Raw genomic sequence first — 21,039 nt, 5'->3', positions numbered from 1 at the left:
TGGGGAACATCCAGTCGAAAACATTACCTCTGGCACCATTCTTTCTTTTGATGCGATATGCATGGGTTCACCGGCCATAACAATGTTACAAAAACGTAAACAAACAAGTATAAGGAAAAACTTCTTAACTTTTTCTTATACTTGCAGAATTAGTGTGTGTGGAAGACCCCATTTCATAAATCTAGTCACATTTATACAATATCAACATACTCTAATAGAACAATCACTTCATGCAACACAGATGTGAGAAGTGGCTGTCTGGTGTATACCATAACCACATGACATCAATAATACTATAGACTTATGGACGTCACTGATCTACAACTACTCAGTAAACATATTCATTATCACAAATTTAGACATTTGTACACAAAAACTAAACTAAACAAAAATCCGAAAAAAATTCTTACAGCTGATGGGGGGGGGGGAGGGTTGTGGTTCCCAAGACATCCTAACCATAGTGGCGCAGTCCTCAAGGTATAATACCCACTAAACTTTCTAAATTCTGGATCAGCCCCTGTACATAATGTGTATACATTTATTACTACACACAATAACCAGAAGTTATTTAGTGGGATCACACTAACAGGTCTCAGTACTGGTAGACTATACACTAACATCTGAATATTGAACGTGGTACAGTATATAACCTATAGGTAGAATAATATAGCTTTAAGCAATTAATTTCTTAGTGTCAGACATGACAGCAATACTGCAACTTTAAAAATGCAGTACTTGCAGAGTACAGTACATGCACGCGTGCATGCACTCACGCACTCACACACGCACTCACACACGCACTCACACACGCACGGCACGGCACGGCACGGCACGGCACGCACGCACGCACGCACACACACACACACACACACACACAAACCTTTTACATAGCAGATTTAGTTTTAACATTTGATGTCTTTGTGTCTACCAGTTCAGCCATCATTCATTGTTATCAGGAAATGTGTACACCTGAGAATACAACACAATGATCAACACCAACACAAGACTGAGTGTAGACACTGTACAGTAATGTAACTACCATAAAAGGAATAGTTTGGATTGTAGAACAAAATGAATAAACACATACAGTGAAAACTGGTATAACATTCTCATCAGACAAGCCTTAGATTACTATAGCAACCATTCATTACTAGGTGATGATTGATATGCCAATAAAGATATGGGAATTTAAAGGGACCACAATTCAATCAAGACAAATAGCGTAACTCACCGATTATCAACCACCACCTATTATCGACCAGTGTACGGCATCTATTATCAACCACCTAGTATCCGATTAATTATGTAATTTTACGGAAATGTTAGCTACGAGACCTTTTTCTACCTGCTTTTGCTATGCTTAAACAAGCACGTTCTGATGCTGCTAAGAGGAGATGGAAGAAAATGCGAGTGAGTACAAAGCAACATACTGGTGAAGTTAAGCGATGCAAACTATGGTATGATCAGTCAATGATTAAAGCCATGAATGCAGTCATGTCGAACGAAATGGGAGTGAATGAAGCTGCAGCACAGCATAATTTTCCACCAACAACGCTAAAAAATAGATTGTCTGGACGGGTGACACACAGAACAAAACCAGGACCATGATGCTACCTAACAGCAGAAGAATTGGCTGGTTTCCTGATTGAGTGCTGCAAAATGGGGAATGGGAAGACAAAGAGAGAAATTTTGCAGTCTGTGAAGAGGTTGGTAGAGCAGAAACGAGCTCAGGAGGGAATACCAGTGGCCAAATTCAATGGTGAGGGATGGTGGGCTAAGTTTATGAAAAGGCACTCCGAGCTATCTTTGAGAACATCAGATACTCTCTTACACTGTAGATCCAGTGCAGTGAGTCAGCAAGCGCTCAACCACTACTTTGAGTTGGTGAAGAAGACTCTTGAAGTTAATGGGCTAGTGAATAAACCTAACTGCATCTACAACATGGATGAGTCCGGTATGCCACTTGACCACAAACAATTTAAACGTGTTACTCCAAAAGGGATTAAAAAGGTACACGGGGCATCCTTGGGTACCAAAGCACATCGTGCGAATGCTGCTGGTACCATGCTACCTCCAATGGTTATCTTTAAGGGTGACGTCTGAATTATGAATGGACAAGGGGAGAGGTTCCAGGTACGGAATATGGTATGTCACCACAAGGATGGACAGACCACGAGTTGCTTTATGAGTGGCTAAAGAAATCGTTTATTGAAAATATTCCACCATCTAGACCAGTCCTATTACTTTTAGATGGACACTCCCCTCAAATTTTAGCCTGGAGACAATCAAGTTTGCAGCAGAAAATGAGATTATTCTGTTTTGCTTACCACCCCATACCACTCACGTGGCACAGCCTCTTGATGTCAGCTTCTTTGGTCCCTTAAAAAAGCATTGGGCTAGAGTGTGCCACGAATACACAGTTGACGACCCTGGTAGAGCAGTCACAAAATTTCAATTTTCCTCACTTTTTAACAAGGCTTGGTTTTTGGCTATACAACCAAGCACAATTGTGTTTGGTTTTAGAAAGGTTGGCGTTTATCCATTTGATCCTGCTGCAATTAAGCCATATGAAACTTCTAAAGCTCCCACAGTGAAAACCCCCAGTGAATCTTTACCTAATGAATCAGAAGAAAGTCGCATAGAAAGTGGTCATGGTCCATCAGCCACAGCTCCATTAAGTGAAGAACAAATAATATTGTTTGAAAGGAGATATGAAAATGGCTATGCTATTTATGAAGATCGACTGTATGTAGAATGGCTTTGACAGCACCACCCTGATGTCCTACTAGAAGGATTGTCACTGGTGAGCAGTACAGCAGAACATTTGTCACTGGAAAGCACTTCTGCAGAAAATTTGCTAAGTACCTCTGTAGTTGAAGACCAAGCTGGACAATGCAGCAATATTATTGCTACACCAGACACCAATAATCATAGCTTCGCCTCTACCACTGAAAGTGATAGTGTCATCACAGACTATGAAATTACACATCAATCACCAAATGTGTCTTACAGTCTTTCTGCAAGTTTAGCTAACACTAGAAAATTTGTATCAGAGCTTTTGGAAATTTTGGATGAACAAAAAGTACCACCTAAAAAAGGCAAGAAGACAAAATCAACAGCTAGAGTGCTTACAAGTGCTGAGTCTTTAGCACTAATAATTGCGACCCAGTCTGACAAAACCGGGCTTATCGCCTATTTAAAAGTATCGAGAAATGCCGGTTTAAGTATTTAGTATGTTGTAGCTCGCCAATGGTTGAAGCTGTGTACCAAATTTTCACACGTTTTACACCAATTCCTTACCTTCCAGAGCATCCACTGTGCAAGTAGCCAACAACTAAGTTTCCCACCATTTTAGATAGTTTTTAAACTGAGGTTGACTGTATCAGGTGACCTGCAAATTGGGTGGGAGGCAGGGGCCCTGGAAGGCGGGCAAGATGGTGTCCAAAAATTGAAAAGGAAGGCCAAGGGATGAATTAGGCCACGTTTTGAGCCATTGAGGTATCAAAACTGGCTAAAATGAAAGGAAATTCACAGCAGAGGTACTTATTCAACACCACAGAGCTGTACAGCCACATACAGTCATTCCCAGGCTGACCAGAGCTCCATTCAGGCCCCACACCACACGTACGGATCGCCATTGGGCTCGGGAAAAGCAGCCAGCAAAACCAGACCACTCAAGTATAGCTGATTTTAAATGTGGAATTAGATAGTTCATTCATGTAGCTGTGTACCCTGGGTGAAAAATTGAATCTGCTGACATGGGCAATAAGACCGGTTTTCTTAGACTGGGTCACAATTGAGAAAGAAACTAATAGCAGCTGACCCATCTTCTGACTCTGAGACGGAAGCAGGTGATGATGATAACGAATATGGGGTCCTAAACCAGGAGATAATTAGCAACGAATGTGCGGTGTGTTTTGGGTTGTACCAAGATGATTTATCCAGCACTGGGAAGTTGTTGAGGGAATGGGTTGAGTGCACTAATGAAAGGTGCAAGAAGTGGATGCACAGCCAGTGCTTACTAGATGACAATAACCTTTTTGTGTGCGGAGTATGTAAGTGTAGATTCAGCTAATTCATTTATACAAAACTTTTTAACTCTTAGCTCAAATGAATTCATCTGTTAGGTGTAGACCCTTCTAATGTTAGTGGTTAAAGTGTTTCCATAGTTTTATTATTGTTGTATATTCATAGCAAGATATTCACAGTTTCTTGGAATTGGTCGATAATAAGTAATTGATAATTACATGTAAGTCGATAATAGATCGCGATGGTTGATAATTGATAAATGCACACCCGCTGCAATAATCATCACCATTCTCCTGTGCTTTAGATTGTGGGTTTGAGAGTTTATACGTGTAATGGAAGAGTTTATACGTGTAATGGTCTAGTAGTGTCAAAATTTTTGTTGTTCTCTGATGTTTGACTGCTGAGTTATAAGCGATGAAACCTTAAGTGGTCCATAATTGGTGAGTTACATAATGTGTTATACCGTATAGAGGGAAACTTTGGCGGGGGTAAACTTTGGCGAAATTGGTGAATTGCAAAAATTCGCCAAAATTTAAATTTGCCAATTACTCAGCAACAAAGAAAATTTTCCTCACGTGCAGAGCCACGTTGCGCACGTAAGATGTCTATTCTCAAGTATTACAAACTCAAGCCTGGATCGAAAGTGACATCAACTCAGATATCGACGTCGAAGTCATCGGAAGATATCGGCCACAATTTACCGGATCCTAATGGGACTTTGAGTAAGAGCATTCCGTCTTCAGCGATAAGAATGGCAAATGATGGAGTCCTTAAACTAGGTATTTCGAGCGCAACGGCCAGCAATTACAGTGGTAAACCAAGACCAAATGGATATTTGATGTTAACATCAACCCAACGATGTGAGATTGGCAAACGAGCAGCTGCACATGGAGTTACCGCGTCACTTCGGTATTACGCGAACAAGTACCCACGCCTTCCACTAACAGAAACCAGTGTAAGAAGGTTTAAAAACCTTTATAAGGAAGCAGTCAAGAAGAAACTTGATGAAGTTAAAAAAGCTCAGGCTTCCAGTGCCCAAGATACAACCGACAATCCTGATTGTGTAGTTCACGAGTTGCCTCGTATGAAAAGTGGCAGGCCTTTATTGTTGCGGGACGAATTAGATGACCAGGTACAAGAGTATATCAAAGAATTGCGTAGTCGTGGAACAGCAGTGAGTAGTAGTGTAGTGATTGCTGCTGCTGAGGGAATTATTATGAATAAAGATGCTAATATTCTGCGTGAAAATGGTGGGATCAAGTTGACTGAAGAATGGGCAAAATCCTTACTGAAGAGAATGGGCTATGTCAAAAGGAGAGCATGTAGCAAGGCAAAAATTGATGTGGAGCATTTTGAAGAATTGAAAAAAATATTTTTGATGTATATTACAAACATTGTAAGCATGGACGAAATTCCACCACAGTTGGTCATAAATTTTGATCAGACAGCAATCAATTATGTCCCCACACCATCTTGGACAATGGAGAAGGAAGGAGCAAAGAGGGTAGAAATGATGGGGATAGATGACAAGAGACAGATAACAGCAGTTTTTGGTGCATCCCTTTCAGGTGACTTCCTGCCACTTCAGCTTGTATACGAAGGAAAGACAACACGATGCCTTCCAACTTACAGTTTTCCCTCAACGTGGAACATTACTTATTCGGCCAATCACTGGTCGAATGAAGAAACAATGAAGGAATATATGGAGATGGTCATTTTTCCATACATCAGGAAAATTAAAGAAGATCTGAAGTTTCCTGATGAACAGGGTGCACTTTTAATTTTTGATAACTTCAAAGCACAGTGTACGTCAACCATTTTAACACTACTGGATAGCCACAATATCAATGTAGCCCTAATTCCTGCAAACTGCACTGACCGGTTACAGCCGCTAGACCTCAGTATTAATAAGCCAGCAAAAGATTTCCTTCGTAAGCAATTTGAAAGCTGGTACGCGAAACAAGTTTGCTCACAGTTAGATGAAGGAAACCAGAGTGAAGGTGTTGATTTGAGGCTCAGCACTATGAAGCCTTTGGGTGCAGAATGGATGGTAGCATTCCATAGCCATATCAAGAAAAACTCTGATATGGTGCGGAATGGATTTAAGGAAGCTGGGATTTTTGACTGCCTTTGAACAATATTTTATTGATTGGTTATATTATTATTGTATTATTTACAAATCAATGAAAATATGTGATTGATACATATATGATGCAAAGAGTTCGTATATATTATCTTATGGGATAGAGTGTCTAGTTTTGTTCCCTTCATTTGCAAGGGAATAAAGACATTTCTCCTTTATTTAGGCAGGTGACTAAATGGCTCCTTAGCTCTTCTTGAACAAACTTTATTTTGCCTGGCTGTTTCCCAAATGCTATGGCAGTAGCAAACGCAATAGCAAATAGGCCACAATCAGCACCTCCCTTTTGCTTTTGACAACGGGCAAACTTCACAACTACTTCTGTAGAATTCCACTGGAATAAATTCACGATGACTCTTTCCATTTCCTTATCAGGGTAGGTAAACAAGGAATCATACACTTTTACGTGGCCAATGGTGCAATTTTTAGTTGAGGCAACAACCCAATGATGTCTACCTTTACAGAAGATTATCTGCACCTTATCTCTGACTGTTTTCTCCGTTAGTGCACGCTTTTTGTCTTGAAGCAGTGTAGATGTAAACCCATTCAGATTGGGAAACTGTTTTTTCAATAATTGCTGTGCCAAATTGATCTCTGTGTCAGTTAATTCTTCTCCCATTATAATATGTTCTGAGTCTATAAGCTTCAATCTTTTCTTTTGTGGAGACACATCATGCTCAGTGGCTTGACCTGACAAATCCAAGGATAAATCTACCACAGGTGTTAACTCAGCTCTGCTGTGGACTACAATTTGATCCTCAGTAGCTCTGTCTTGGAACTCTACAACTTGGTTGTCAGTAGTAAATTTGTCTTGGATCTCAACAGCTTGATCTTCAGTAGCAGGGTCAATGGTATCCCTAATTGAAAGTGTATCCATTGCAACAACAATGGATAAGGTTGCTTCGAGACGCTTTCTTGTCTTTTTTGCTTCCTTTTCACTTTCAATAGAAAAATCTAATTTACATGGAATCTCGAGACCACCTTGTTCCAAATCTGAGGAATGACGGCGGCTGCCATTTACGCGGCTAATTATTGATCCACCTCGTCTAATAAATATTGAACATATTGGGGATATGTCAATAGGGACATGTCCTACAACAGTTGAGACTCCAGAAATTACTTTCGTCATGGCCACCGTATGGGGATCGTGTGAATTTCCTGGCTCACGTTTACAGTTCAGTTCTTCCCCGATATATGGATTGCTCCATATAGTCTGATAAACATGGTATCCACGAATCTTCGAATCAATAGAAAATCTGAAGACAGACATCATGAACACCTTCAAGATTGTTAACGACAAGCCGATTGAAACAATTAGAACAAAATAATGTTTTACGGAAACTCGTACGTGCGGTACCAGTAAAGCAGTGCACGATCCTTCAGTGCAGCACGCGACCAACATGTTATTATACTGTCGTATGAAAATCGTTAATACAACAAAATGTTAATGTATGTTCGGCTATATTAGTCCAGGTCACTTGGCGATTTACAGGTATTTTAAAATATTATGATTATGATTATTATTAATGCGCGACGGGTTGCACTTGTGCATAATATGGATCCCGTATACGGAAATTCAACGCGATCAAAATCCAGCGTGTGTGATCTGTGAATTCGCCAAAGTTTATTTCGCCAAATGGATTTCTGGTGGCATTTCGCCAAAGTTTAACCCCGCCAAAGTTTCCCTCTATACGATACCACCAAAGTTAGCTAGACATACCCACTCATGTAGGTGCCCAAATTTGTGCTGTTTATTTTACAAAAGAGAAGTTACAGCTACAGTTTGATGACAAGAGTTTTCATAGATAGGTACAGGTACAGGTAAGCATTGCAAAAAGCATTTCTCAATACATTCAAAAGTTTACCGCGTTAACAAACTATTCATATCACATGCTGAGACAACTAAACAGCACACTAGTACACATGTCATGATCAATAAGCTCACCTTACACAGTACATCACTACATAATACACCATACTGGGTGACCTTCACATCACTAGCTATAGTTGTAGCTTCTGCAACAACAACAACAAAAACAAGATCATAATAATTTGTGAACGGCTGAGCAAAAACTGGCCATTTTTGCACATTCCACACAGATTCCATTTTCTGTTATCTATAGGAGCAAATAAGTGGACAGCCAAAGTTTTAGCTTTTTGTGGCTAATAACAGTCTTGGAGATATAGTACTAGACAGTTGGAACAGGAATAAATTTAAATCGTACAGCAACAATACAGCAAATAATTACAGGAGTTGATCGTACATAACTCACGACTGAAACAAGCTAAGAAGATGGAGTTTAGCAAAGTAGTTTGTTCACCATGAACTAGCAAAGCGATCAAGGTATAGTGTTTTCCCTGCACTGTACATCTTTGTGTGGACAAAGAAGATGGCTATTTCAACAATGAAATGAAGATGGCATGAGGAATAAGAAAATCTTTGTTTTGTGTTTGTACGGCATAAGAAATGTGAGATATGAGTGCTTATTTAGGATGCGGTAGAAGTATAAGTTTATGAAAAAGACAAATATGATAATGTATACTTTGAACTTTGTTTCAGTGCATACTAAAGCATCCAAGTCTACATTTTTATTGTAAAAAGATTTCTTTTTTTGCAAAAACAGTTGGTTTTTGTTCAGCAGGTTAACTACACACATGCGTGCATACACACACGCGTGCATACACACACGTGTGTGTACTACACTATAGACATGTGCCAGCACTACACTACAGATACACGTGTGCATGTGCATGTTGGACTTTTGACCAACTTTTCCAACGACAAGCCTTTTGGTCACCAAAACCAGTTTTGGTATTAAACTTGACATATCGTTGGACTTTTGACCATACCTAGTTGGCATAGTTTATGGTCAGGACTGGGACGGTATCTGATCATTTTCAAACCGCTAACTTTCGTTCTTGATTTATGAAAACATCCTTGGCAGATGCTTTCGCACACATGTGTGCACCAATACACATGCACATGCCGCTACACTACAGACACACGTGTGCATGCACACACAAATACCATATTTCCTTGTATGAAAGCTGCATTCAATTAAACGCCTGTCTCGACTATCATCTTTGGAAAATAAATTCCTGGTCTCATATAGAGGCCCGGGCTATTACTTGAGTCTACTGTTGTTAATGGCTTTAATTGTTTCCCTTGTTACTACTGCTTGAGTTTAGAGCCTTCTGAGTGATGACGGTAAGACAAGTAATCATGTGAGTAGTCCGGACGAGTCTTGAGTGCATGCAGATATGTATGGTACAACTATTTTCCAATCATCGTAAACTTTGACTACACTTGTTTATATAGTCAACACATTTTACCACTGTTTTCTATACAGTAATCCCGTTCTACCACCACAGTAATCCCGTTCTACCACCACAGTAATCCCGTTCTACCACCACCCTAATTCAATTAAATGCTGGGCGTCGGTCAGGCCAATCTAAATAAATGCCCAGTCTCAGACTAAGGCCCTATTCGTTTATAGGCCGGGTCAAAAATGCTGGAAGGAAATAAAAGCTCGGGTTTTATACAAGAAAATACAGTACACACACTACACACACATACCAGTATTATCATCAGTCACATCAGGGGGACCATTAGCACTGACTGAAGACTCACACACATTATGTTGCGATGGTACAGTCAGTGTACCACCAACATCATCAAGGAATGACATGCTGATGGTGGGTGGTGTATCTTGTGATCTATTCCTGTGGAGGAGACATGCTACTATGGAGTGGTGTGTGTGTGTGTGTGTGTGTGTGTGTGTGTGTGTGTGTGTGTGTGTGTGTGTGTGTGTGTGTGTGTGTGTGTGTGTGTGTGTGTGTGTGTGTGTGTGTGTGTGTGTGTGTGTGTGTGTGTGTGTGTGTGTGTGTGTGTGTGTGTGTGTGTGTGTGTGTGTGTAATGACTGTACTGTCTAAGTACAATGAACAACACTACACACAGTACGTAGTACACAATAGTCAGCAATAACTGTGCTGTGTGCCATATCTGAGTGTTGGACAACAGTGCCACTAAGTAAAAAGCTTTCTCACTATTGCAGGAGACTCACCTATTCATAAGCCATTCAAAATAGCTTTGCTGGGGATCTGTTTACAGATATAATAAATAACATACAGATGGTCTCCACTATTCAAAATTTCCAGGTAATTATTATATAAGAGCCAGCATAGCAGACCTGACTTGACATCTGCGAGGCGTTTGCACATCTTAATAATTTTTTGTATCATGCCTACTGTAGCAATACATTCCAGACTAATATGTTATAGTTAAAGTAACGTGGTGCATGTGTACGGAAAACACAGAACGAGGGACATGTTGAAAGGCTAATACAGCACGAGAAAAGTCAAGTGCTGTATTTGCCTCCAGACATCCGAGTACTGTATTTTTCGTACATACAAACATATGTGCTGCTGTAAGTGTTATATTGTATATACTTCCAGGTCTTCTCGCGTAGAGCGTTCATCTTGTGTGTGCCCAAACCACTTCAATTTTCGATATCAGTAAGTACCCATGTAATCTACTTCTAGTCATAGAACCAACTGGAAGGATTAGTTTGGCTAGTTTTAGTGATTTACAATGCTTCATGTACGTCATCAATCGTGCTATCTGAGTGGGGTCTTTTCATAACATTCTCCTTACAAACAGTAACTGTTCTGCATAGCTGTACTGTAGGACTCATACAGTACAGTTATGCAGTATAACTGCTACTTTATCATCAATCATGCCAATTTGCTGTATCTACGGATATTGTACTTTGCATGGGATGATCAAAGTGTCGCTGTACACTGTATTATCAAATTAGTTGAATTTACAACCATTGATAAAGAAACTTTGTATTTATGTATAATTTTGTAAGTCGTTTTATTATAGATGTTTTATAGTGTAACACAGTACTCAATACTGGTATAGGAATATAGGAAATTGTTAGATGAGAATCAATTAGTTGAAGCACAATGTATCCGACAGTACAATGAAGAGCAAGTACTAATAATAACAAGGCTTTGTGTGTTGTAGAGTACATATGTCTCTCCTCCCTCACAGACATACACAGTATGTTTAATATAGCTCAACAACACTATAATATTTAATAGCTTGTTGATCTTATTAATACTCTGAATAAACACTATTTTTATAGCTACATATGGGTACACTACACAACTACTGTAGACATAAGACTAGCAGGAACTATACTTACTATATTGGTTAAAGATATAACAATAAGTAAATAATTCCCAGAGTAGTATATATAAGTAGTACACAACAGGTGGAGATCATTTATGCTGACAGTTTGCTGGAGTATGTATCATCTACTACTGTGCCTGTAGCTGAGTTGCTTCATCACTACTTGGTGAGTTGATATGAATACTATTAGTATTGTGAATATAATTGGTGGGTAAATTCCTGTAGTTTCTGTAATGGAGAAAGGTAGGAGAGTAGCTTTAAGTAACAGAGATGTAAAAGTTCAAGACGAGGAAGACAAGAAAGTTGAACTAGAAGACACAGAAGATGTTGACAGAATCACACCAAATTCTGGCTGCTATTCATTATGTCGCTATTCATTACGTCACTACCCATTTCGTCGACAACTACAGGGTGTACGAAGAAAAGCTCGACAAGAAGTCAAAGAAAATGGATCAGCACCAAACCCATGCTCTGAAGCATCTAATTCCACTGATACCACAAGAAGAAAATCTTTGAACTGGCCAAATATTGATGGTAAAATCTATGGGATGGCATTCCATAGTGATGGCACATTAGCTGTGGTATATTTTGCTAAACGCTCCATCTACAAATTTGACAGTGAGTACAACATAATACAAATTATAAACTGCAGCAAAGTCAATGGTAGATGCACCAAGCCGGCAGGTGTATCATTTGATTCAGAAGGTAACCTCTATGTCACTGATATACGATACCACAAAGTATTGAAATTTGACCAAAATGGTACTTTTCTACATCAGTTTGGTCGTAAAGGCAGCCATGATGGTCAACTGGACTATCCTACTGGAATAAGTGTACTAGGAGGATCAGTGTATGTGGCTGATAGCCGTAATGGACGTGTCTCCGTGTTCACAACAGACGGTACATTCCAACACACTATAGGTGATGGTAAATTGGGTAAACCGCATGACATATCCACTAATGATCAACAACAGGTTGTTGTAGTTGATATGGCTCACAGGTGTGTTTATGTCTTTACGATTGACGGCAATTACTGCTCCAGATTTGGTACAGGACAGTTTCATCGTCCCCAATGTCTAACAACATTTATTGGTTTCACTTACGTTGTTGATTCATACAAACACAATTTGTTGGTATTCAATACTAGTGGAGAGTGTGTATGTCAGTGTAACATTGGAACTACTGGACACAGTAGAAGTCCATCTTCTCAGCCTCTAGGAATAGCCATCAACCAAAAAGGAAGATTACTAGTCAGTGGTGACCGCATTCATGAAGTGTTCATATAGAATGACTACTCTAAGATCACTTAACTGCTACACAAACTTTACTACAGCATATCAACTGAACTGTACACAGACACAGATATGTGTATAATCTACAGAAAAATATATTTTTATCCATGCACATGTATATCTATACAGTATGTATGATATTATATCACAAGCTGTTCTAATGCAATTGATATCTCCACTGTCAGGAATCCCTTCAGTGTATTTTGTTAAATACATACACTTGTATTGCTTGTATCACTATATAAGATATGTCACGGCTCAACCCAGAATACTAAACAGGATTTGGTTTCAGTGTTTCTATAGGGTAATGAGAGAGGATCACTATAAGTGTGGCACACTCTGAAATGCAAAGCATAAAGTTTCTGGGGGGAAATAAAAATAAAAATAGGTGTAAAGATAGACAATTTTGGTGTGGTATGTATAAACCTAGTGGAGGGGGGCAATGCCCCCCGATTAAGCCCTATATACACATTGCTTGAGAGTATATCATTTTGCTTGCAGTGATGAGCTACGTAAGACAAATTGTGCCAATCAGCCACAAGTAATTCTACCTTCATAATGGTGAATTGCTCAGACATACTAACTAGGTTGCCATGTAAACAAGTATTCACAAAATAATACACCATGATGTACACAATCACATGTAATTATGAAAAAGCTCAACAAGACACTTTGATGGCTTCTGTTACATAAACCAGTCAATTAGGTACACACTTAAAACATTTTAATCTACAAGACAACCTATCTTACCTCAAGTCATAACTACATACATAGCAAGGAAGCAATATAGAGGGTTGGATGATTCTGAGAGTTTAACAACAGAGTGAATCCAAACATGTTACAAATCATTATGCACATACCAAATATTGAAAATAATTAAAGAGTTTACGAATTTTACAATGTTAGATGAATTCACAAACATTTTCTTACATATTTTCCCAACCAAATCCCCCACAAAAAAAACAAAAACTTTTCGAATCTTCTTGTTCCTTTGGTGGGCATATAGCTGTAACTACTTGCACAGATTCTCCAACCATACTCACATGATTTCATACCTGAAGTAGTTCAGCATTCATACAGCAAGTGGTAATGATTATACTGAGGTTTGCGGCAGTGTTTGAATCACACAACAAGTGAGTGTGATTGATTTTGATCATCACCACAAGCAGCTACATGTAAGTTTTTACATCACACTATACAGCTACACACGGCACTACACAGTCACGTCCAATGCCATGTGATTTGAACAGAGATGCAAATTTCAGTAAGTCAAGTGAAAGGAAATCAAATGTTACTTAACAGAAGAGGGTAAATACTTCAGTTATTCACTATGACACACCTACTGTAGATCTCTCGTTCTAGGTACAAGCAGGAACACTGATACATGTGCTGTGATACAACACCTGTTAGTCGGAGTCATGCACATCACGACTACAAGAAGTAATTACACAGTAGGTTTATCGCACACCACGGCCATTAGGCCTAACACTTTTCTGTACGAGATAAACCAAGCACTCACAAACAATCAATACCCACAATCAAGTCTACACAACTGCACATGATAGAATCTTGCTCAGGCACTGGAGTGCTGCACGGCCTAACAGTGGACAACGTTGGTATCATGTTTATAAGGATGTTTAGACTCCAGTTACTGGTGAGATCATCGTGAATTACAGCTGCAAAAAATATAGCGTGCTTTGAATTAGAAACCCTAACCTTCTTGCAGAATTTTATAGTGCATATATTTCCTTTAGTACACAATGGGGTGCTGAATAATTAGAGGTACTGAAATTTTAGAAAATCTATTTATTGTCTACTCAGTATCATGATGTTACACTTCCACACAACATGTCACAGTCAATTACAGCATAACCATACTAACCCCAGAGTTTGTTTACAGTTAACACATCACAGTACCAGTTTAATGATCAAGGGTGTGTTCATGACCAACTGGTTTTAGGTACATGCCTAATTCCTGAATTACTTTACGCAACATTCAACAAGTTGCAAACATTTTCTCATGAGTAAAAAAAGGACAGACCATTTGTAACCATTTTTGTTTGCTGCAAATCATTCCCAATAAATGGGGCATGAGGCCAAACCTCCATGATTCCTACTATACAGTACAGTAGTATACAGTTAGTATAGTAGTCACTTACATTTATCAGTGTTCAGTTCCACTATCCTAACAGTGTTAACACATATCTGAGTACTATTCTCCTCTTCAGTAACCACACCAACGTGTGTGGATATGTTCTGTGAGTGTCCCTGATCAGTACTAGTAGAACCAGTAGCTACTGTAGTGTTAGCTGTATGGGTGATGTAGATGTATATGAGAGTAAGCTAATACTGTACATACAAACTACACAGGACTACATGGTATATAATAAAAGGTGTGTATAAAGGTGTAACCATTTTCACTAGTTCAGCTGTTTGATCACAATCAGCCACAATATCACATTGCATATACCCAGAGCCCATAAATGCCTTGTACTTTGTAGCACTTACGGACTTCTGCGTGTATAGACATTTTAGGGCGATTCTCCATGTAACGTGTGCTTCTGTTTCACATACCGTATGTCGTTAGTCAAGATATCAACAGAAAATATGTTTTAAAATATCTTAGTAAATGATAAATATTCTAAGGTACGTAACAATTTAAATGAATTATGCTAAGTACTAATTTCAGGAAGAATATTTTCAACGAACTCTAAAACCTGAGATGCATGAGTCATAGGGTAGGAATCATCTCTTTGCCTAACCCGATGGATTATGCTATAGCTCAAGTTCTACACTATAATATACTTGCCGTACTAAGATCTGACTAGCACTAGCACACTAAAACTAACCAAAATGTTTGTCACTGCCATAGGGTGTAATACATTTGTGACCGGATCTGCGAAAACCCGACATAATGGCACATTTTTCAAATTCTATATTATTGAATATTTATAATCTACTTACCGAAGTGTATGCTCTGGCCAAGTTTTAGCCTTGTATGCCAACAACTTTTGGAGTAACAGCCCTACAAAGTAACAACAACAGAAAGACCAATTGTACAGCAAGTATTGGGAAATAAATTACATACGCTTACAAAACAGCTGTAACTTACAAACGCAATGTAGTACAGAGTTGCAACTTGCACCATTGTGTTCGCCGTGAATAGGGTAGTCCATTACTGGGTAAGTTTTGTCTTCTAGTACCATTCTTCACTGTATACAGAGACGAAATCAGTGAAGAAAACTCGATCGCGTACAATCGTTTTGACGTGACATAAACAAACGCACATAACTTACGTATCCTTTAGTCTACTGCAACGACACAAAGACTTTTGAACTCCTCTTGAGTAGGCGAATAAGATGATACCCAGGTTTTTATCATTGCACCCTTTCTTAACAAAGAACAAAGCGTTTAAAAATTTTACGAATTTTTTCAATTACGCAAATATTTTACCCATTGCAATCAATGGCTTATACTGAAAATTTAGGCTTGCGCCATTACGTCGGGTTTCCGCAGATCTGGTCACATTTTTTGACTTACACAACTCAGAATATCATGGAAAGCTTATAGTTACAGCAACCACGCTTTAAAAATACAATCTGTCTACATACATACATACAAGTGCTTGACTGATACTAACTTGTAGAAGGTTTCTGAGCCAGTTGTTTCTCACTCCTTGTTCGTGTAGTCTTCTTACTCTTAGCAAATGAAGATGGAGCCTTCCATGATGCCCAACCTCTTCTGTTAGCTTGTACATCAACTATAGGATATGTTACATGTGGTATAGACAACTGGAAGTAACTAAGTTACAGTGAAGTATCACTTCTATGTACAGTGTGGGACAATCAGTATACAAACACTTGTATACCAGTTTAACCATAAAAGTGTTTTATTTGTAGAGAAATAAAGCCTAACCATTTTTATATAGGACTTCATTCAACTACTCTAAAAGAACATAAACTTCCTTAAAACCCTTTCACCGCTGAATTTTCTGGGGGACCATATAGTACGTCAGCTACAAATTGCACTATACAAGCTTAACTGTACACTATAGTACTTAGTTACCATACTTCATAAGTAATCACTATAGACTAAGGACCTTGACTACGTTGTTTTTGTTCACATAAATAAAATCGCTAAGTAATTACAAGACAACAAAACTGAAAAATACAGTAAAAGCAGCTTAAATAAGTAGTTAGCTAGAAATAAAGTTGCTACAGGTCAGTATCAACTCGAGGATGCATGACAGTCATCTTTTCTAACAAGAAAAACTTTGTGATATTACGTAACAAACCCACAATAGTGCACAAAGGATCCGGTTATCCCAGAAACGGGACTGCTGTGGGCGTGCACGTTTCAGGGTAAGCGCATCATACTACAAAACGCATGATAGAAGTGGCAGCGCATTAGAATTGTACCCGAAGTGCCTTTTATAGCGTCAAATCGGATAAATCAGGTTGAAGCGGTGAAAGAATTAACATGACCAATTTCCTTTTGTACAAACACTTCTCATGTTTACAGTAGTAAAGTACAAGTAATAAATTAGGATCCATAACCAAACTTAAATTCCTAATTATTTCTTGTACTCATTTGATCACTTAATTTTTATAACATTATTACGACTGGTGAACCATCGCATACTGCATCAAAAGAATGACGGCAAACTTTATTTTATCATGTAAATGTTTGCCCCCAACTATCAATTACTGGCTGAAAAGTGAAGTGGACTTTATGCTTTGTATTGTAAAGCTGGTTTCTAACCAACTCTTTTTTGTGAGAAAAGTACAAACCTCAATTACTACTGTACAGTATGATACAACTCACCCATTAACTCAACCTCATCCACTTCAACAAGGAGACACTTACAGTTCACAGTGTCTACAATTACTAGTCCACTAATTAGTCCTATTACCAGTCTGTGATGATAATATAAGAGGTGAATGAGGACTAGGGTAGTGTGTGTGTGTGTGTGTGTGTGTGTGTGTGTGTGTGTGTGTGTGTGTGTGTGTGTGTGTGTGTGTGTGTGTGTGTGTGTGTGTGTGTGTGCACACATGCGCGTGAGTGTACCATTACAGTGTACATACACTATGTGGTATCTAAATTATTATTTATCAAGATAATATCAAAGCACAGACAGTGACACTGTACGTGGACTGTATGATCATGTACATGTATGGATGTTAACAAGTCATGTATGAGTGAAGCACTACTGTATAAGGATATGTATATTACATACAAGCACATGTAGATGTATGCCCAAAACCATCATCATTACACACATACGCACTCACATGAACACAGCAGACATACACACACACATACGCACTCACATGAACACACACACACACACATGCACGCACTCATATGAACACAGCAGACATACACACAGACAGACTAACATCCCATATTTAGAGCCATATTCTACACAAGTGATCACGGGATGAGGCTGATCCTTATCAATGGGAACACACTGACAACAAAACATCAAATAGAAACCAGCTCCTTCACTGGTTGATGGTGTGCTCAGAACACATTCCAACCACATTGGGGGTGGGGGCTATCAGGGACATCGTCACCATGGAGATGATGAGCATCAGGTGATCCTGGTGGTGAGAATGTTTCTGGTGGATGAGGTGACTTAAACTTGACCAGTAAACTCTGTAACATGTATTGTGTAAGAACTATGTACTATGAAACCACCTAACTTCAAAGGCGTACATATCTTATAAACCATGGCTGGCCTGGCTATGGTACATTTTAATGTGGAAGCAGTACCACTGGTTTATTTTTACATGCTCACTTGACAAAAACCATGTATCTGATTTTGCATCCTATAGGTCACATCAGGCAAATCACAAGGACCCATGATACAACTATTACACAAGTACACAAAAAATTGGAATTTTCAACTAGAGTAGGGACCATAGTGCAATGCTAAAAAAGTACTGAAAAAAGCTGGAGTAGTCCATGATATTAAATCACAGTAAAACAATAAGAAGTGTTATATTCCTACTGAGTCAAGATACGGAAATGCACAGTAGGGATATAACACTTCTTATTGTTTTACTGTGATTTGATATCATGGACTATTCCAACTTGTTTCATTACTTTTTATCAATGTGCTATGGTCCCTACTCTAGTTGAAAATTCCAATTTTTTGTGTACTTGTTTGGTAACTTTTTTTTGTAAATAATTATTATGACTGGTGAAATGACACAAACTGTATCTGAAAAGAAGCCGCGTACCCCAGCTATAACAATTATCAGTTGAAAAGTGAAGTATCCATTATGCTTCGTTGTTAGCTAGAAGTTCAACTCGTTACACAGCATTTCAAATCAAGAACTGTTCGAAAAGCACCTCTGCAATCCACGCATACCGAAAGAAAGAAATTTTTCCACACGCCCCAGTTATATCAATTATCATCTGAAAAGTGAAGTATCCATTACGCTTTGTTGTTGGCTATGTTCAACCCGTTACACAGCAGTACAAATCAAGAACTGATCGAAAAGCATCTCTGCAATCAAAACTATGAAAAATACGGACAATTTCCATTATGAAGGGAAGCCATCACGTGCTACTGCCAAATCGACACTTTTCGCTGTCAGCAAAGATGAATGGGACACAAAGATGGACACTGGTAAGTCCATGAAGAATGCATTGTACATATTGTGGTCTGCCAAAAGGCATTTCTAGGGCCGAAGCAATGCCGAACAGTGAAAAAATCAAGCCCGCATTCTTAGATGTTGTTGAGTTATGCTTGTCTGAAGGCATCAGTCAGTCAGGCAATCAGTCAGTCAGGCAATCAGTCAGTCAGTACAAAATTCTGTTCAACAATTAAAAAAAAAAAAATCCCGTGCAACTTGATGAAAGTGTTACGGCCGATCTGAAAGCTTGTTTGGGCTTAGTTTTACTTAAACAATACTGCCTCATCATTGTCAGGGCCAATTGAGGCTGGTTTTGGGGTGATGTCATTTAGTGGGCCACGCCTACTCCTTTGTGGTTCCTACTATACAGTACTACCTTACTGTACTATTATGACAACAAGTATACATCACACATACTAAAAGCACAGTATGTACATGTGTATCATACAGTACATGTGTGTACTGTATATGATCCCACAGACAACATACAGACTACACACAGGGGTGAACAGTTCCAGAAATATAGTGCATATACGTATAGCTCATTCCATGTAATTCAAATGATACCCTAAACAAGATATGTTAATGTAGATTGTACAGTACATACCTTAATAGGTACACTGCTGGTCATTATGGGATGGAAGGAGTAGAGTAGTACACATAGTCCAGTGTTAGCCACACACAGGGACCAGTCATCATGGTTTAGTGTAACATGACACACGGGGAAGAACTCTGACACTGGTACCTCTACTGGACCATCAACTAAATCACCAATGACAAAATCATCAGGATCTGTTGGACTAGTAACTACTGTCCGTGAAGGATCTCGTGTTGATGGATCACTAGAAGTGTTTTTATCACCAGTAGAGTGTGTCTTAGTTTTTGATTTTGCTGTGTTGTCACCTATAGACTGACCAGCTGTGTTAGTTGCTTTATCATCTTGTTGAGATGGTGTCGCTTTTGTTACGGATGTCTTTCCCTGCCCCTCAGATTATCTGGTGTCTTAGGTTGACATTGTTTCTTTTCATTACTCTTTGAAGGAGTATGGGCCATTGTTTCACTCTTCCATTCTTGGCTATGTTTAACTGGTGTAGCCTGTTTGCTAGCAGGCAATGTTTTGGACTAGTAGTTGGTTCATCAGTCTTAACATCAGAAGATTGACTACATGTTGATTCCTTTGATGGGGTTTCTGCTGAGGCTGTTTCTTTATTTGTTGCCTCATCAGTTTTTGAATTGTCTTTTGTACCCTCTACAGTTTCGAATTCATTACCTATTTGTGTACCTGTTTTACCGGTTGGTGAACTGGGTTCTGACTGGTTTGTGGGCTGACTGCTACCTTCATTACTGACTACTTGTTTGTGTGGAGAAGGTAACTTCTTGTGGACTGGAGTTCTCTCAAATGACTCCAATGTGTTGGTACTGATGGAATGATACTGTAACAAGTAGGGTTGGGCGATATACTGGTATGATGGTAACAAGGCGATATTACAGCTGGCAATAACCAATACCGCCTTGTTTTTGAAAAACCGCCATACCAGTTTAAGCAGTTATTGCAATATCATAGTGGGAATACAGCTGCAGCTACACACTTACACCTGTTAACAACCCCATATTGTGCTTGTCAATCAGTATTACAGCCTCCTTGTACTAGCAAACAAGCCTAACCCATGCACTACTACACGAAACAACACACTAATTATTAGAATACATGCAAGGCGAGGCAAGGCGAGGCACGT

General features: G+C 39.0%; 2 protein-coding genes across 5 annotated transcripts; one reads left to right on the top strand and one right to left on the bottom strand.

Moving 5' to 3' along the window:
* Positions 1–880: 880 nt before the first annotated feature.
* LOC136258600 (uncharacterized) lies at positions 881–20,728 on the bottom strand. 4 transcript variants are annotated; one of them, XR_010702875.1, is made up of 10 exons: positions 19,911–20,728; positions 18,059–18,317; positions 17,484–17,575; positions 16,300–16,419; positions 15,624–15,684; positions 15,509–15,555; positions 14,819–14,968; positions 9,747–9,892; positions 8,115–8,185; positions 881–969 (listed from the first exon to the last, which is right to left on the bottom strand). XR_010702875.1 is itself a non-coding variant. In XM_066051937.1 (8 exons), exons 2-8 carry the CDS (start codon positions 18,202–18,204, stop codon positions 14,175–14,177), a joined length of 777 nt encoding a protein of 258 aa, XP_065908009.1. In that variant the 5' UTR covers positions 18,205–18,317; positions 19,911–20,728; the 3' UTR covers positions 12,516–14,174. The 4 variants fall into 4 exon arrangements, 3 of the variants coding, with proteins under 3 accessions (XP_065908009.1, XP_065908010.1, XP_065908011.1); XM_066051937.1 differs by lacking the exons at positions 881–969; positions 8,115–8,185; positions 9,747–9,892 and adding an exon at positions 12,516–14,335; XM_066051939.1 differs by lacking the exons at positions 881–969; positions 8,115–8,185; positions 9,747–9,892 and adding an exon at positions 14,375–14,772.
* On the top strand, positions 11,402–12,829 carry LOC136258599 (E3 ubiquitin-protein ligase TRIM71-like). The gene is made up of 2 exons (XM_066051935.1): positions 11,402–11,533; positions 11,593–12,829. The coding sequence occupies exon 2, from the start codon at positions 11,601–11,603 to the stop codon at positions 12,651–12,653; it is 1,053 nt and encodes a 350-aa protein (XP_065908007.1). The 5' UTR covers positions 11,402–11,533; positions 11,593–11,600; the 3' UTR covers positions 12,654–12,829.
* Positions 20,729–21,039: the final 311 nt, after the last annotated feature.

This window comes from Dysidea avara, chromosome 6, assembly GCF_963678975.1.
Source record: "Dysidea avara chromosome 6, odDysAvar1.4, whole genome shotgun sequence".
In the NCBI taxonomy this organism is placed as follows: Eukaryota; Metazoa; Porifera; class Demospongiae; order Dictyoceratida; family Dysideidae; genus Dysidea; species Dysidea avara.
This window is presented reverse-complemented; position numbering and strand designations above follow the sequence as displayed.

Coding starts and splice junctions, on each gene's coding strand:
- LOC136258599 (XM_066051935.1), top strand. CDS start 11,601: ATGGAGAAAGGTAGGAGAGTAGCTTTAAGTAACAGAGATGTAAAAGTT.
- LOC136258600 (XM_066051937.1), bottom strand. CDS start 18,204: ATGTGGTTGGAATGTGTTCTGAGCACACCATCAACCAGTGAAGGAGCT. Junction 17,576..18,058: donor TATGGCTCTAAATATGGGAT/GTTAGTCTGTCT, acceptor TTATCATCACAG/ACTGGTAATAGGACTAATTA. Junction 15,556..15,623: donor TGGCCAGAGCATACACTTCG/GTAAGTAGATTA, acceptor GGGTTTTCGCAG/ATCCGGTCACAAATGTATTA.